This window comes from Salvelinus sp. IW2-2015, linkage group LG17 (assembly GCF_002910315.2).
Source record: "Salvelinus sp. IW2-2015 linkage group LG17, ASM291031v2, whole genome shotgun sequence".
NCBI classification, from domain to species: domain Eukaryota; kingdom Metazoa; phylum Chordata; class Actinopteri; order Salmoniformes; family Salmonidae; genus Salvelinus; species Salvelinus sp. IW2-2015.
In genome coordinates this window covers 11658901-11676900 of record NC_036857.1, presented here as the reverse complement: position 1 = coordinate 11676900, position 18000 = coordinate 11658901, and the positions used below count along the sequence as shown (strand labels likewise).

The 18000-nt window shown below is 42.8% G+C and overlaps 1 protein-coding gene across 2 annotated transcripts in view; it reads left to right on the top strand.

The window, feature by feature from the left end:
- Positions 1-17172, top strand: part of LOC111976503 (MYND-type zinc finger-containing chromatin reader ZMYND8) — a 34956-nt gene extending 17784 nt beyond the window's left edge. For both annotated transcript variants that reach the window (XM_024005359.2, XM_024005357.2), the window contains exons 12-21: positions 14-492; positions 620-748; positions 6406-6549; positions 6896-7423; positions 7583-8053; positions 8186-8346; positions 8507-8587; positions 8687-8765; positions 9672-9911; positions 15522-17172. In XM_024005359.2, coding sequence (XP_023861127.1) covers positions 14-492; positions 620-748; positions 6406-6549; positions 6896-7423; positions 7583-8053; positions 8186-8346; positions 8507-8587; positions 8687-8765; positions 9672-9911; positions 15522-15703 — 2494 coding nt within the window. In that variant the 3' untranslated portion in view covers positions 15704-17172. The remainder of the gene's footprint in view (positions 1-13; positions 493-619; positions 749-6405; positions 6550-6895; positions 7424-7582; positions 8054-8185; positions 8347-8506; positions 8588-8686; positions 8766-9671; positions 9912-15521) is intronic.
- Positions 17173-18000: the final 828 nt, after the last annotated feature.

Below are 18000 nucleotides of genomic sequence, written 5' to 3'. Positions count from 1 at the left end.
TTTTTCTCTGCAGGGCGTGGGTTCCCATTAACAATTGCTACCTCATTTCCAAGGAGATTCCCTTCTCTGTGAAGAAGACCAAGAGCATCTTCAACAGCGCCATGCAGGAGATGGAGGTCTATGTGGAGAACATCCGCAAGAAGTTTGGGGTGTTCAACTACGCCCCCTTCCGCACCCCCTACACGCCCAACAACCAGCTTCAGATGCTGCTGGACCCGGCCAACCCCGACGCAGGGACCGTGAAGACGGAGAAACCTGACAAGATGCGCTTCAACTTCGACATGACCGCATCTCCCAAGATGCTCTTGGGCAAGAGCTCTCTGTCGAGCGGGATGGGGCGGAGGATCTCTCTCACGGACATGCCTCGCTCTCCCATGAGCACCAACTCGTCTGTACACACAGGTTCTGACGTGGAGCAGGATGGGATGGAGAGAGGGCCTAGGAACCCCCCATTCCACTACAGCGCTGGGGAGGAGTCTATGGACTATACCGGTAATTAACATGCTCCTGAATCTAACGCATCATATAACTAACACAGTATAGTCACATTCAAAACACAGGTTAGGATCAAGTCTCAAACCATTTGTGGAGGTTAAAGTGTTATGCGTTATGGCCTCAGCATCCCCTGCCTCAGTGAAGATGGGCCATGCAGGCAGCATGACGGGCAGCCCCAAGCCCTTCTCCCCTGGTCTGGTGCCCAAACAGGAGAGGGCCCCGGGCACAGGCAGCATCCTCAACCTCAACCTGGGTGAGTCCCATCTAACCCCACCCCCTTATGTAGCACCTTGTCTTGTGCTGTCTGTTTGGTTTGGGCAGGGGTGGGTAAACTACAGCCCGGCGGGAGGTTTGAGTATAGATTTAATTTTTTACATTTTGGGTTATGATTAGTAAATTATTATTTGGGGTAATAAAAAAAAAAAGTAAAACCCACTCCGCACGTGAACGTCTAAAACTATATAGTATGTACAAATTATTATGAAGCTATATATTTTCAAATTACTGCACATTTTCTGGCCCGCAAATTGATTTTGACATACAAATTGTTTTTTTGTTTTTTTATCGCGATGTGGCCCTTGAGCCGCCCCTGGGTTAGGGGTTATGTTTTGGTTGAGGTTGAGTTTTAATGTCAGGGTTCATAATGTTAAGTTCATGTTTTAAGTATCCCTATATTTCTGTTATTACGGGGCTATCACTCAGTCAAGAGCGCGCAGGCGCAGGAAGTTTGTTTGTTGTTGAACCTGGCCTTGAGTGTAATGGCTACCTTGTAGTGTGTTCATATGGTAGAGTAAATTTTGTTAAACTGGAACCTTGTCGTTGAGTCATTTCGAATTAACATTGGTAGCAGAGGATGGCTTCTAACTACAACGTGCCACCTCGCTTCGACGAGAAGAGGTCGTACGAAAGTTGGAAAAATGAACTGGGAATCTGGACACGCGTTACTAATCTGGACGCGAAAAAGCAAGCACTTGCGGTGGTATTATCACTCGAGGGAAGAGCGAGAGATACAGCACTGGAAATATCCGTTGAGGATTTGAACAAGGATGACGGTATGGGAACTTTGATCACAGCACTGGATTCTGTATTTCTTAAAGAAGAGAAAGACCGTGCCTACGAGGCATATTCAAACTTTGACAGTGTTACGAGAGATATTTCGGTTGCAATGGCGGACTACATCATTGATTTCGAACAGAAATACAATAGAATGCGCAAGTACGACATGGTTCTCCCAGATGCAGTGTTAGCTTTCAAGTTGCTAGATACTGCCTGTCTAGATGGTAGGGAGAAACAGTTGGCTTTGACTGCTTGTACTGTGCTGACTTTTGCATCTATGAAGTCGGCACTAAAAAGAATATTTGGTGAGAAGACGTCTGTCGCGCCAATAACAGATGGAATGCAAGTGAGTGACGCAGCATATTACACCGAGCAGCACAGAAAAGGCGCCAACAAGTCACGTTCTCAAGACAACCAGAAGAGGGCGCCATTTCCCGGCACAAATCCACTGGACACATATGGAAGGAGATCAAAATGTGCAATTTGTCAAAGCACTTACCATTGGGTTAAAGACTGTCCTCATAAAAATGAACAAGTTAAACTAACAGAGGAAAATGTAAACACAGAGATAGAGCAGTGTAACATTACACTGTTTTCAAATGAATCTGATACTGAGATTTTTATAGTTGAATCCTTAGGATCTGCTGTGATTGATACTGCATGTACACGGACAGTGTGTGGTGCAAAATGGCTTGATAGCCATGTAGGTGAACTAAATATGAAAGAAGTACAAAAATATGATTGACACACCAAGCAAAAGAGCTTTCAAATTTGGAGATGGAGAATTGTCCATTCTACCAAGAGAGTTAAGATACCAGCAAAAATTGGTCAGACTAAGTGTCACATTGAAACAGGAGTGGTCCCTACAGATATCCCCTTACTATTAAGCAAAGCTTCCCTCAAGAAGGCAGAGCCTGTACTAGACATAAAAAATGACAAGGCAGTGATGTTTAAAACAACCAGTGACTCTTGAACTTACTACCTCAGGCCACTATTGTGTAAACATTTTAGACAAAGACATCTCACAGGAGTCCATGCAAAAATGAGATCTGACAGACCACAGAGCACATGGAGATTCTGACAGTCACAGAGAACATGAGCACTAAAGAAAACACAAAGTATTGCAAAAGCTTTACAAAACAGTTTGGGCATGATACAGTTGACAGACTTCAGGAAGTTTACTCAGCAGTTCAGCGAATAATGATGATGAGAAGTACGGAACTGGAAACAAAGTGTACTACAAACGAGTGACTGTCAAGAGTGGAAAGGACCGGAGTAGTCATTGGTCAAGATGGTTGGTGATATTGTGAGGCCACGAAGGCATGATGTCAGGGTGCATCACTCAAGATTGCGGAAAGTAAAATGATCAACAAGATAGAGGGCTGTAGCTGAGAAATCAGTCTCCTAATGAAAATGGACAAAAAGGACACATAACAGACACAAACCTACCAGATTCACATCCAATGATATGGACACTGAAAACTGACACAGGAAATGGAGCAGAGACCTTTAACCATGCCACAGGTAATACTATTGAGCGTTCAAATGAGGAAAACATTCAACAGCCATATGTGTTAAGAGAACATGGTTGTTCCAATCTGAAAACAGGACAAACTGTTAAATACATGGACAGAGAAAGTGGTATTCCACATACAGCAACCGTCATTGAACAAGCAGGAAAAGTTAAACACAAGAACTGGTACAACTTGCAGTACTCTGAACCAGCTACACTTTCTGGTACAACAGGGTCAGCTGACCTGTCACTTGTAGATAATATCAAATTGAATCAATGGAAAATCGAGAAAAACAGAATGACATCAAAATGATGAGTACTTGAAACAAAGGACGTGTCATTTGACTCAGCTAGCTAGATGAGCTCAGTAATTGGAGGAAAATTGAGTGTTTGAGGAAGTCAAAGACATTGGCCAAAAGTGCGTATCAACAAGGTGGGTGTGTACCCTTAAAGAATCCTTAACTGGAATAGTGCCCAAAGCACGTCTAGTGGCTAGAGGTTTTGAGGGCTGGCTGCTAAAGAACTCCCAAAAGACACACTGACATCAGAGTCACTCAGATTGCTGATGTCAGTGATCTGCCAGAAAAAATGGAAACTTAATTCCATAGACATCAAATCTGGATTTTTGCAGGGAACAGAGCTGTCAAGGGACATTCACACCGACCTCCGCCTGAAGCTAAGGGTGAAGGAACACTGTGGAAACTAAAAAAGTGTGTGTATGGACTGGCAGATGGATCACTCTACTGGTACAACAAAGTCAAGGCAACAATGCTGAATACAGTGGAAAAATGTCACAAGTGGATCCTGCAGTCTCTATTGGCTTGATCAAGACTGTAATGTGACTGGAGTACTTGCCTGTCATGTTGATGACTTTATCTGGGGTGGCTCACAGACCTTTGCTTCAACTGTGATTCCACACCTCAAAGGTTTTCTAGGTTGGCCGTGGAGGAGCATGATCATTTTTGTTATGTTGGCATAGAGTTTATTACAGTTGATGGAAAAATACTGATGCAACAGGAGAGCTATATCAAGAATCTTCAACCCATCCACATGGATTCTTCAAGAGCCGTACAAAGGAATTCCCCTCTATGTGGAATTTAAGCGGTCAATTGAGGTCAAAGATAGGACAAATTTTATGGCTGCGAGACAGAGTAGACCTGGTTTGATGGTTGCAACTTGGCATCTAACACAAAACACACCACTGTACAAACCATTCATGAGGCAAACAAAGTGTTCGTAAACTGAAATCACAACAAGTGACTTTAATGTTTCAGCATGTTGGAAAAGATGACTCTTTGAAAACTGGTTGTCTCAGTGATGCTTCGCTAGGTTATCACTGGTGGACAAAATGGCACTTCCTACCTGTAGTTGTGTTCACTGACAACTACTCATTAGTTGATGCTGTGAAGTCAACCAAGTCTGTCACAGAGAAAAAGACTTTGAGATTAGCAGCATCAAGGAACTTATTCAAGCGACAGAGAAATCCAGCGGATTCTGTGGTCGACCACAAAGGAACAGCTCCCTTTTTAGTCTGACTAAAAAGGGAGCATCCGGTCTTGTGCTCCTACAGGCTCTCGCTCCTACAGGCTCTCAGTAATGGAAAGTGGCAGCTTGAGTAATACAAATAAAAACTGTCACACAACCCATTTGTAATGGGGATCTTGAATAATACTTGGACATTTAATTATGTTGTTGATGTTTTTTTTTGTCTTTAAAGAAAAGGGGGAGATTGTTAAGTTCATGTTTTAAGTATCCCTATATTTCTGTTATTACGGGGCTATCACTCAGTCAAGAGCGCGCAGGCGCAGGAAGTTTGTTTGTTGTTGAACCTGGCCTTGAGTGTAATGGCTACCTTGTAGTGTGTTCATATAGTAGAGTAAACTTTGTTAAACTGGAACCTTGTCGTTGAGTCATTTCGAATTAACACATAAGGTCATGAAAAGTCATGGAATTTTTTTATTATGTTTTCCAGGCCTGGAAAGTTTTAGGAAAATGATCAAATCCCAAAAGTTTTTGAAAAGTCATGGAAATTAATTAAATAATTTCTGTTAATGTAAATAATTTAGGCACAGTTGAAAAAAATATTTGATCAATCACATAAAATCAACATATCAGACAGGATCGGAATATGACACTTCAGTGCATATGTGTGTGTGTGTGCGCAAGCGTCACCTGCATGTGTGCGAGTGTGCCTTGCTCAAGGAGACAGACAGTCGGACATTACATTCCCTCTATGATTGCAGCAGTAGGTAGGCCTAGCCTATAAAATATGATAGAGAACAGACTAATTGGGTAGCCAATTCAAAACATATATTGTAGCCTGGCCAGTTAACTAGAGAGAGAACTGTTTAGTTGTTATTAGTCATGTCCCAAAAAACGTTCCACCTACACTCGCGAATAAGGCCATAAAAAGTGTCATACAAATTATTAATTTAAATTATTATTTTTGACGAAACTAACAATTAACTTTGTCATTGTATTAGTTGGGATTCTTTTTAATCTCGATGAATCGAGTCATGTTAATCAAAATAATAATGTGTGAATTGTGATCCGTAGTTTTATGAACTGGTTTTGTAGATACTTCCAGTTGATTTGGGCATCCGATGTATGAGAAATTGCACGTCAATAGGTACTAATCAGCCTGCAAAGTAAACACTTCTAAGGTAGCTAAGAGAAATATGACTAAACTAGAAAAGGTGAATTTCCTGAAGAAAATTTGTGGGCTTGTTTCAGCTGAATAAAAAGATTAGTAACGACCATACAGTTAGCCATTTGATCTTTGATATATTGAATGAGCACATTATTGTATAAAGGTATAAAACATATTTGGTTGCAATGTTTTACATCAAGGGTGGTCAACCATCCTCCAGAAGAACTACTGGGTGTGCAGGCTTTTGTTCCAGTCCCCCTCTAACAAAACACATTTTAGAAATGAGCTGCTCAACTGAACCTTGATAAACTGACTTTTATGTGTATGATCCAGTACCTCTCCAGACTGAGGGAAAGGGGATACCTAGTCAGTTGCACAACTTAATGCATTCAACCGAAAATCTGTCTTCCGCATTTAACCCAACACCTCGGATTGACCCCATGTGTATTAATCAGTTGCCTAATAGGTATTCTACTTGGTGGGGGGGTTAAGTGCCTTGCACAACAACAGGAAATGGTACATGGGATCAGAGAGCAGCTTCCCAGTGTCGGTACTACATTTATGCTTACTTTTTTTGTACATAGAGACGCCACAAATTGTTGGTCATGTAAATTTGGTTAAAAGTAATGGAGAAGTCATGAAATTCCATCTGTCAAAATGTATATGAAACCTATAGTGTTGTTTGTCACAGATCGTGTGAAGGCTGAGATGGACCTGAAGGAGCTCAGTGAGACAGTACAACAACAACAACAGGGGTCATCACTCCTCCTCACCACCCCCAAGAGACCCACGAGGAGCCTGGACAAGACCATCGAGAGCTGCAAGGCCCAACTAGGTACACACATACGCTCACACACTTTCACACACCATCCATGAATTGTGTCTAGAGCAGGGATTGGCAACTCCAGTCCTCGGGGCCGGAGTGGTGTCACCCTTTTCCCCATCCCTAGCAAACACAGCTGATTTTAAACTAATTGCATTCTAAACTGAAGATCTATATTATTGGAGTCAGATGTGTTAGCTGGGGCTGGGGCAAAAGTGTGACACCAATCAGGTCCCAGAGGACTGGAGTTGCCCATCCCTAGTCTAGAGGAACAAATTTGAAGACCTATAAATGATACGCTCATGTTCATCATCTATTAATTCTATGATTTATATGTTGTTTCTTTATTCCTGTGCAGGCATTGATGAGATCTCTGAGGACGTATACAAGGGTGTGGAACACAGTGACTCTGAGGATTCCGAAAAGTCAGACTCCAGCAACAGCGAGTACCTTAGCGACGAGGAGCACAGACCGAAGAGCGCCGCCCATGACGACAAGGACAAAGCAGAGAGGGAGTCTAGGAAGAGGCCCAAGGCAAGCACACCGGTAGAGGACAAGGGGGCAGTCACAGGGACCAGGGATAAAAAAAACTCTGAAGCTCTGCTCAAAGACAGACATGGCTGCAATGGTCCAGAGAGAGATTCCCGGGAGAAGCTCATGACTCCCCAGACTCAGGCCCCCACAGACAGGCCCAAGGCCCTAGAGGCGGGTAGGGCAGGCGCACCCCGGGCCCTTGCTGGCCCAGACCAGGACTCCGACTCAGAGAGGGAGCTGGTGATTGACCTGGGGGATGAGCAGGGGGGCAGAGACCGTAAGAGAGCCAGGAGGGAGCCAGGGGCTGTAGCCGCTAAGCCCACGAAGGAGCCCCCTGGCACCAAGCTGGAAGGTGAGGGCTCATTTCAAGTCTTGTTTATTTTGTTTTGTGTACTCTAGTTGCTTCGTATGATAATTTTTTGAGAGACTGAGGCCTAAAGGCTCATCAGAAGGGAGGGAAATACTGTTTGTTCTGTCTTTATTTAATCAATGTATTTTTTTCTCTGACCAGGCAAATTCCCCACCGCAGTGACCCCCTCTCTGGCCTCCGCCACCTCGTCCAACCCCAAAGACCCCAGTCAGCCGCTCATCAACCCCACACTCAACCTGTCCTCTAGCCAGCCCAACACGGCCTTCACCACCACCCCTGCAGCTCCCACCCCAGCCCCCACTCTCTCCTCCACAGCTGCCTCAGCCCAGTCGGCAGCGAAGAAACAGCGCCCCCTGCTGCCCAAAGAGACGGCTCAGGCAGTGCAGAGGGCAGTAGTGTGGAACCCCGCCAACAAGTTCCAGACGTCCTCCCAGAAGTGGCCCATGCAGCAGGAGGAGCAGTCGGCTGGGCCAAACCAGACACAGGTTCCTGTTCCTGTCCAGGCTCCGACGCAGACGCAGGCACAGACACGCAGCCCACAGCAGCTTCAGTCACAGCAGCATTTGCAGGCATCCTCCAGTACACGTTACCAGACCAGACAGGCAGCAAAAGGTACATAGAAACCCAGTCCACTAAACACAACTCCCCAACATCTGTGAACACATACATAATCATCTCATATTAGTTCATATGAGCTGAATTGTAGTTTTCTTTCATTCCTCATTCCTCTTCTGTGGTTTACAGCCGTGCAGCCTAAAGATGGTCCCCAGACCTCCACCTCATCAGTTACCTTGGTCACCTCTGGTGCCTCCTCCACCTCTTCCTCGTCTTACCTGGCAGGAGACTTCCAGATCCCCACAGCTTCAGCAGATGTGGCAGCTGACATCGCAAAGTACACCAGCAAAGTGAGTTAGCCTGATGCTATATGTCTAAACAGAATAAATAGATAGAAACTTTACAGGGGAAAGTTTATTGATTCACAGATTATATTTGTGTTATATTGATATGGAAAGTTACCTGACTGATCAATCTGTGAATTGTTATAATCTCACCTGATCTCTTCAGATGATGGACACGATTAAAGGGACGATGACAGAAATCTACAACGACCTTTCCAAAAGCTCTTCAGGAAACACAATCGCAGAGGTGAGTGCTGGTGAAGAGACTTTAGGTTGAGTCTATAACATAAGTAAACTTCTCTCCTGTCTCACTGCATTGTGATAACTGTTGAATATATTTGCCCAGATCCGGCGGCTGAGGATAGAGATAGAGAAGCTTCAGTGGCTACATCAGCAAGAGCTGTCGGAGATGAAACACAATCTTGGTTTGTTATACTTGCCCTTTCCTTAAAAATATAATAATCTTTTAGGTTGGTATCATTGTGAGTGTACAAAACAATAAGAACACCTTCCTAATATTGAGTTGTACCCCCCCCCCCTTTGCCCCCAGAACAGCCTCAATTAGTCAGGGCATGGACTCTACAAGGTGTCTAAAGCGTTCCACAAGGATGCTGGCCCATGTTGACTCCATTGCAAGTTAGCTGGATGCCCTTTGTGTGGTGGACCATTCTTGATACATACAGGAAACTGTTGAACGTGAAAGACCCGGCAGCGTTGCAGTTCTTGACACAAACCGGTGCGCCTGGCACCTACCACCATACCCCATTCAAAGGCACTTAAATATTTTGTCTTGCCCATTCACCCTCTGAATGGCACACAGACAATCCATGTCTCAATTATCTCAATGCTTAAAAATCCTCCCCTTCATTTACACTGATTTGAAGTGGATTTCTGACATCCACGTCTTTGGCGCCCGGGGAACAGTGGGTTGGTTAACTGCCTTGCTCAGGGGCAGAATGACAGATTTTTACCTTGTCAGCTTGGGGATTCGATCAGGGAACCTTCCGCTTATGGCTCTAACCACTAGGCTACCTGCCATTCCTAATGTTTTGTACACTGTACTGTATGTTTGTCTTTGTCAGCCAATTCATGTGTGTATGAGATGGACTAATGTGTTATCTTATCTATGTGTTTTTAACATTTTAATAACGCAAGTGTGTGCATTATAGCTGTGTTTCTAATATACTCATTCAATGCATGTGTTGTAAGAATTTTATAAAACACATGCATAGTACACATTTGTATCCATGTGTTACATTCATATTCATTCATTATATTCGATATCAAGTTAATTCTATTCATAGATTTTCTAAATGTGTCATGTCCTGTAGAGCTGACTATGGCAGAGATGAGGCAGAGTCTGGAGCAGGAGAGGGAGCGTCTGGTGGCGGAGGTGAAGAAGCAGATGGAGGTGGAGAAACTGCAGGCGGTGGATGAGACCAAGAAGAAGCAGTGGTGTGCGAACTGCAGGAAGGAGGCCATCTTCTACTGCTGCTGGAACACCAGCTACTGTGACTACCCCTGCCAGCAAGCCCACTGGCCAGAACACATGAAGTCCTGCACACAGTCAGGTATAATAATAATTTAGTTATTACACACACAAAAAACGTAATTTGCACCAAAAATGTCCTATGCGTCAACATTTCTGAAAAACCCCACTCCAGGGTTTTTTCTTGATTATAAAGGGGCTTAGTTGGTGGGCGTTTACAAATCTCTCCAAAGAGCTGATTTATTTTTGCAGTTTTAAAGCTAATTTCCTGCAGTTCTACAATGCTGGCATGGAGCGGAGAGGAAATGTTGCAGTTTTCAAGCTAGTTTCCTGCAATTCTATGTATTTTTACATGGATAATGCAGTGTTATTTTGCTCAAACATGATAACTAAATGATGAATCATGATAACGTCCTCTCACTGTCAACTGTGTTTATTTTCAGCAAACTTCACATATGTAAATATTTGTATGAACATAAAAAGATTCAACAACTGAGACATAAACTGAACAACTTCCATAGACATGTGACTAACAGAAATTGAATAATGTGTCCCTGTACAAAGGGGAGGGGTCAAAATCAAAAGTAACAGTCAGTATCTGGTGTGGCCACCAGCTGCATTAAGTACTGCAGTGCATCTCCTCCTCATGGACTGCACCATATTTGCCAGTTCTTGCTGTGAGATGTTATCCCACTCTTCCACCAAGGCATCTGTAAGTTCCTGGACATTTTTGAGGGCCCTAGCCCTCACCCTCCGATCCAACAGGTCCCAGACGTGCTCAATGGGATTGAGATCCGGGCTCTTCGCTGGCCATGGCAGAACACTGACATTCCTGTCTTGCAGGAAATCACGCACAGAATGAGCAGTATAGCTGGTGGCATTGTCATGCTGGAGGGTCATGTCAGGATGAGCCTGCAGGAAGGGTACCATATGAGAGAGGAGGATGTCTTCCCTGTAAAGCACAGCGTTGAAATTGCCTGCAATGACAACAAGCTCAGTCCGATGATGCTGTGACACACCACCCCAGACCATGACGGACCCTCCACCTCCAAATCGATCCCGCTCCAGAGTACAGGCCTCGGTGTAATGCTCATTCCTTCGATGATAAACGCGAATCCGACCATCACCCCTGGTGAGACAAAACCGTGAGCACTTTTTGCCAGTCCTGTCTGGTCCAGCGACGGTGGGTTTGTGCCCATAGGCGACGTTGTTGCCGGTGATGACCTGCCTGACCACAGGCCTACAAGCCCTCAGTCCAGCCTCTCTCAGCCTATTGCGGACAGTCTGAGCACTGATGGAGGGATTGTGCGTTCCTGGTGTAACTCGGGCAGCTTCTGTTGCCATCCTGTACCTGTCCCGCAGGTGTGATGTTCAGATGTAACGATCAGCTGTCCGCCCTGTCTCCCTGTTGCGCTGTCTTAGGCGTCTCACAGTACGGACATTGCAATTTATTGCCCTGGCCACATCTGCAGTCCTCATGCCTCCTTGCAGCATGCCTCAGGCACATTCACGCAGATGAGCAGGGACATCTTTCTTTTGGTGTTTTTCAGAGTCAGTAGAAAGGCCTCTTTAGTGTCCTAAGTTTTCATAACTGTGACCTTAACCTCTCTAGGGTATCGTCAACAGCCAGTGAAACTGCAGGGCGCCAAATTCAAAACAACAGAAATCCCATAATTAGAATTCCTCAAACATACATGTATTTTACATCATTTTAAAGATACACTTGTTGTAAATCCAGCCACAGTGTCCGATTTCAAATATGCTTTACGACGAAAGCAAACCAAACGTTTATGTTAGGTGGGTGCCTATTCACAGAAAAACACAGCCATTTTTCCAGCCAAAGAGAGGAGTCACAAAAAGCAGAAATAGATAAAATTAATCACTAACCTTTGATGATCTTCATCAGATGACACTAATAGGACTTCATGTTACACAATACATGTATGTTTTGTTCGGTAAAGTTCATATTTATATCCAAAAATCTCAGTTTACATTGGCGCGTTATGTTCAGTAGTTCCAAAACATCCAGTGATTTTGCAGAGCCACATCAATTTACAGAAATAGTCATCATAAATGTTGATGAAAATACAAGTGTTACACATTGAATTTTAGATCCACTTCTCCTTAATGCAACCGCATTGTCAGATTTCAAAATAACTTTATGGAAAAAGCAAACCATGCAATAATCTGAGTACGGCGCTCAGACGACAAATCAACCCAAAGAGATATCCGCCATGTTGGAGTCAACAGAAGTCAGAAATAGCATTATAAATATTCACTTACCTTTGATGATCTTCATCAGAATGCACTCCCAGGAATCCCAGTTCCACAAGAAATGTTTGTTTTGTTCGATAATGTCCATCATTTATGTCCAAATTCCTCCTTGTTGTTCGCGCCTTCAGTACACAATCTAAACTCACGACGCGCGTGCAAGTCCAGCGGACGGAAAGTACGGACGGAAAGTCGAAAAAGTTTTGTTACAGTTCGTAGAAACATGTCAAACGATGTATAGAATCAATCTTTAGGATGTTTTTAACATAAATCTTCAATAATGTTCCAACCGGAGAATTCCTTTGTCTTCAGAAAAGCAAATAGAACAGAGCTCGCTCTCACGTGAACGAGCGTCACGAGCTCAAAGCATTCTGCCAGACCTCTGACTCATTCCCCTCTCATTCGGCCCCACTTTACAGTAGAAGCATCAGACAAGGTTCTAAAGACTGTTGACATCTAGTGGAAGCCTTAGGAAGTGCAACATGACCACATTTCCACTGTATCTTGGATAAGCAAAGAGTTGAAAAACTACAAACCTCAGATTTCCCACTTCCTGGTTGGATTTTTTTCTCAGGTTTTTGCCAGCCATATGAGTTCTGTTATACTCACAGACGTCATTCAAACAGTTTTAGAAACTTCAGAGTGTTTTCTATCCAAATCTACTAATAATATGCATATCCTAGGATCTGGGCCTGAGTAGCAGGCAGTTTACTCTGGGCACGCTTTTCATCCGGACATGAAAATACTGCCGCCTACCCCAAAGAAGTTAAGACACTAACAGCTTACAGACGGTAGGCAATTAACGACCGTTCCACAGGTGCATGTTCATTAATTGTTTATGGTTCTTTGAACAAGCATGGGAAACAGTGTTTAAACCCTTTACAATGAAGATCTGTGAAGTTATTTGGATTTTTACGAATTGTCTTTGAAAGACAGGGTCCTGAAAAAGGGACGTTTCTTTTTTTGCTGAGTTTATTAAATTAATTGTTTTGGGAATTTAATTCTGCCTGACTGTCTAGTTTTTATTTAGGTGATTGTTAGTAGAGATGCACGATATATCAGTTAACATATTGGAATCAGACGATATTAGCTAAAAATGGCAACATCGGTATCGGCCGATGTTTAGTATAACGCCCGATGTGCAAAACCGATGTCAAAGCTGACGTTCATACCTATATAACAAAGGTACATGATGTAATGATGCCAAGCAAAATGTTGCGCTATACGTGCAACACGGCATTCCTAAACTAGCCCACAATGTCTGCTGTGTGGATCGAACAGTCAACAAGTCAAGCAGTCATTTGAAAGAGTAACAAAATGTCAGCAATACAACTCAAAGGTGAAAGCCAAGATAATGGAATTCATTGCCCTTGTCAATCAACCGTTTTCTGTTGTGGGTGATGTTGGCTTTTGCCTACTGGTTGAGCACCGGTTAACACTACAAAGTGTGCTATTTTTCAGATGTTGCCCTACCAGAGTTACACAGTAATAGTGTCACTGCTATTAGCTTCACGACATACATACTATGGAACTCCATTTGGGTCTTTGCGTGTCAAAAAATATACAGTGACACTGTCAAAGCTCTACAACAAAGTCAGCAAACACCGGCCACGAACGATGTGTTTACAATACCGCGTTGGTAATAAACCATCATTTGTTTGACCGCAACTTCTGGGGTAGCTAGCTTTAGCTTGGTACGTAGCTAGCCTGAAAACAATGACCAGTAGAAACTGCAGTCATTTTCATTATTCTTAGCAATGATTTAGGAATCCTTGTGAGTAAGAATTAGCTAGGTTGCCACTTGTTGTTTGCCTATTGAAATTGAACTTCAGTTCATGAAAATAAATAGCTAGCCAGCTACTTAACCCTGTTGCCCAAAGCTAACGTTATAAGCAGCCAGCTAGCTTCATCTGGCTTGAGAGGCTCGACCGGACCGGTTTATGTGTTGTGAAGCTAGCCACAATAAGGATTAGGCACAATAGTGGAATTTGCAGTTTGCCTTCAAAATAGAGATATGTCATTGACAGTGAAGCAAATAAATACAAATAGTAGAATTATGCCATACTTTTATTTTGAAGGCTAACCGCAAAGTCCACTTGTGGCTTATCCTTATTGTGACTAGCTTCACATAGATGGGTTCGACCACCATTAATCAAATAAGAACTGTCTTATAAATTAGGGTTATTTTAGATGATGACACCTAGCTATATAGTTAGCTAGCTAACTATATAGCTACTGAAACAGATTGTCGTTTTGCTATGTTTTTGGGGAAGAACATTGTTCGCATTCATGAGCTTTTTTTTATGACCAACACTGTAGGTGCGCAAGACGACGCTGGGCCAATTGTGTGCCGCCCTATGGGACTCCCAAATCAAATTTTATTTGTCACATACACATGGTTAGCAGATGTTAATGCGAGTGTAGCGAAATGCTTGTGCTTCTAGTTCTGACAATGCAGTAATAACCAACGAGTAATCTAACCTAACAATTCCACAACTACTACCTTATACACACAAGTGTAAAGGGATAAAGAATATGTACATAAAGATATATGAATAAGTGATGGTACAGAATGGCATAGGCAAGATGCAGTAGATGGTATCGAGTACAGTATATACATATGAGATGAGTAATGTAGGGTATGTAAACTTTAAAGTGGCTAGTGATACATGTATTACATAAAGATGGCAAGATGCAGTAGATGTTATAGAGTACAGTATATACATATACATTATATTAAGTGGCATTGTTTAAAGTGGCTAGTGATACATTTTTTATCAATTCCCATCAATTTCCATTATTAAAGTTAGCTGGAGTTGAGTCAGTATGTTGGCAGCAGCCACTCAATGTTAGTGGTGGCTGTTTAACAGTCTGATGGCCTTGAGATAGAAGCTGTTTTTCAGTCTCTCGGTCCCTGCTTTGATGCACCTGTACTGACCTCGCCTTCTGGATGAAAAAAAATCACGGCCGGATGTGATACAGCCTGGATTCTAACCAGGGACTGTAGTGACGCCTCTTGCACTGAGATGCAGTGCCTTTGACCGCTGCATCCATGTGTGTCTTTAACTATTTAACTGTACTAGAATGCTTTAAAGGCCGCAAAAAAAATGATCTGTATAGTTTCTTTTTGGCAAGGAAAATATTGGATATCGGTATCGGCCAAAAATGTTATATCGGTGCATCACTAATTGTTAGTTCTCAAAGATTATTATATTCACAAATATATAGGTCAATTTTTCCATCCCGGAAAATATATTTTAAAAAATATATACCATTTTGGACTTACGTGACCCGAATAAACTCTTAGGCGGCCCACCCAAGGATTACAATGGCAGAAAAGTCCCTGCTCTCGCACAAACAAAACCATACACATCGTCTTTCTCTGTATTTTACTATCTAAACTTGTATCATGTTCCGACAGCAACAGCTTCTCAACAGGAACCAGAGGTGGAGTCAACCTCTGACCCCTCAGCCAAACCACCAGGTCCCTCTTCCAGTGACCAGCCCCCCTCTGGTACAGCATCTGCCCACACAGACAAAGGCTCCTCTCCTACCTGCAGCGTGGACAAGTGCAAGGACAGTGCCTCTGTTACTGTGCCCTAACCACTACACTGCACTCACAGATTTTTACTCTACAATCCTACATTCTGTTAAATGTATGTATCTGTCGGAAAGGGACTAGAGGATATGTACAATAGACCAAGTCTCTCTGCGACCAACTAATCTGGGAATGTCGAGCAAATCTCAGTATGACCACAGAGGCAATTAAACCACCAAACACCCTCAACCTCTCCTAGTCAGGCTCAGGGCTTTTAAATGCCATGGACACTCTTTGCATGAAGGCCTGCTCCTCTGTGATTCAGCTGACTCGCCCTGTCTCTCGATTTGTTCAATGTCTGCTTCGTGATCCGATATTTCAAGCCATCCTTCATCCTCCTCAAAGTCTGTGCCCTAGACTGAAGGAGTCACTTACCTTGTCCTTGTGACTGTATTTCATCTGGATGTAATACATTTTCATTACCTCTCTCCTTTCATCCCCATTTGATGTCCCTCTTACCACCTACCTTAACGCTATAGGTATCTACAGGAGAACACATCAAAAGATCAGACATCAAAGCTTTCTGTATTCTGACAGCAATCTTAAAGGAAAACTCCACCCAAAAACTATCTTTTGGTATTTGTTTCATTAGTCCATGGTTCATATAGTCCCAAAATGTTTTGCATGTCAGCAATCAAGTTTAAGATATGTAAATGTAAAAATACAGAAATACAGCCGGTATGATGCTGCGTATTGCATCATTTGGGTGGAATTTTCCTTTAGACAATCTTAAACTGTGATGCTGCTCTTTAAAATATACCCCAAGTCTTTATAGTTATTTGCCAACGGAAGTGAAATAGCATATTATTGGGCCAGCCATTTTTGGGACACCCAACAGATTTAAAATGTCAATTCTACATTGTCAATACAGTTTAAAATATTTCATAATTTAGTAAGTTGTCATTAAGTTATCAATCACTCCCCCTGTGTGTTCATTATTGGTTCATACTCATATTATATAGTAACTCAGTATTTACATAGAATTTAACCAACTGTGATGTATAAAAAAACAACATAAAATGGCTAAAACTGTACAATGTTTTTGTAAGAAGACACATGGACAATATTTATAGTGCTACAACAAGCATATGAGGTTCTCTTTTTTTATAGCACTGTTTGTGAATGTTCCAAGTGTCTTGAAACAGCTCGACTCTGGAAAACAGTTGTATTTGAAAATGCATTATAAGACTTCATATGAATGTCACTAGGACCCTCTGTTCGGACTCTGTCAGATCTATTTCTCTCATCTACCTTCGTTGTTGTTGTGGTTACTCAACAATTTAAGCCTATTCCAAAATTACTTCGGACTATGATAAAGCGTGTTGGAGGGTAAAGGAAACTACAAAAGTCACTATTATACTGAGCATGTTTATTTGTCCCCTTTTTTGTCTCACGTGCTCTTGTTTACATATTGTACATACAGTAAATGGATTGTTAATGTCTTTAAGAAAACAATTAAAACAGGTCTGACCAATCTGTCTTGTGAAAGTGTTTTCTTGGAATAAGTGGGCTTTGTTGCCACCTGCTGTCCTACTGGTAACAGTATTTAATGGTTTAGCTTAGTAGCATTTGTTGGTGTGCTCAAATTCAAAGCTAGGCTATACAGCGTTTGTTTTTAATTTGATTGTTTACAAACATTGGAGTAAAACAAACTTATGTTTTGGATTCTGATGGTGGTACGACAATTGAATTTAGCTCATGAGGCATTTATACGTTATATTGTTCAGGAATCAATAGGTGTGTGTGTGTGTGTATATATACACTGCTCAAAAAAATAAAGGGAACACTTAAACAACACAATGTAACTCCAAGTCAATCACACTTCTGTGAAATCAAACTGTCCACTTAGGAAGCAACACTGATTGACAATAAATTTCACATGCTGTTGTGCAAATGGAATAGACAAAAGGTGGAAATTATAGGCAATTAGCAAGACACCCCCAATAAAGGAGTGGTTCTGCAGGTGGTGACCACAGACCACTTCTCAGTTCCTATGCTTCCTGGCTGATGTTTTGGTCACTTTTGAATGCTGGTGGTGCTTTCACTCTAGTGGTAGCATGAGACGGAGTCTACAACCCACACAAGTGGCTCAGGTAGTGCAGCTCATCCAGGATGGCACATCAATGCGAGCTGTGGCAAGAAGGTTTGCTGTGTCTGTCAGCGTAGTGTCCAGAGCATGGAGGCGCTACCAGGAGACAGGCCAGTACATCAGGAGACGTGGAGGAGGCCGTAGGAGGGCAACAACCCAGCAGCAGGACCGCTACCTCCGCTTTTGTGCAAGGAGGAGCACTGCCAGAGCCCT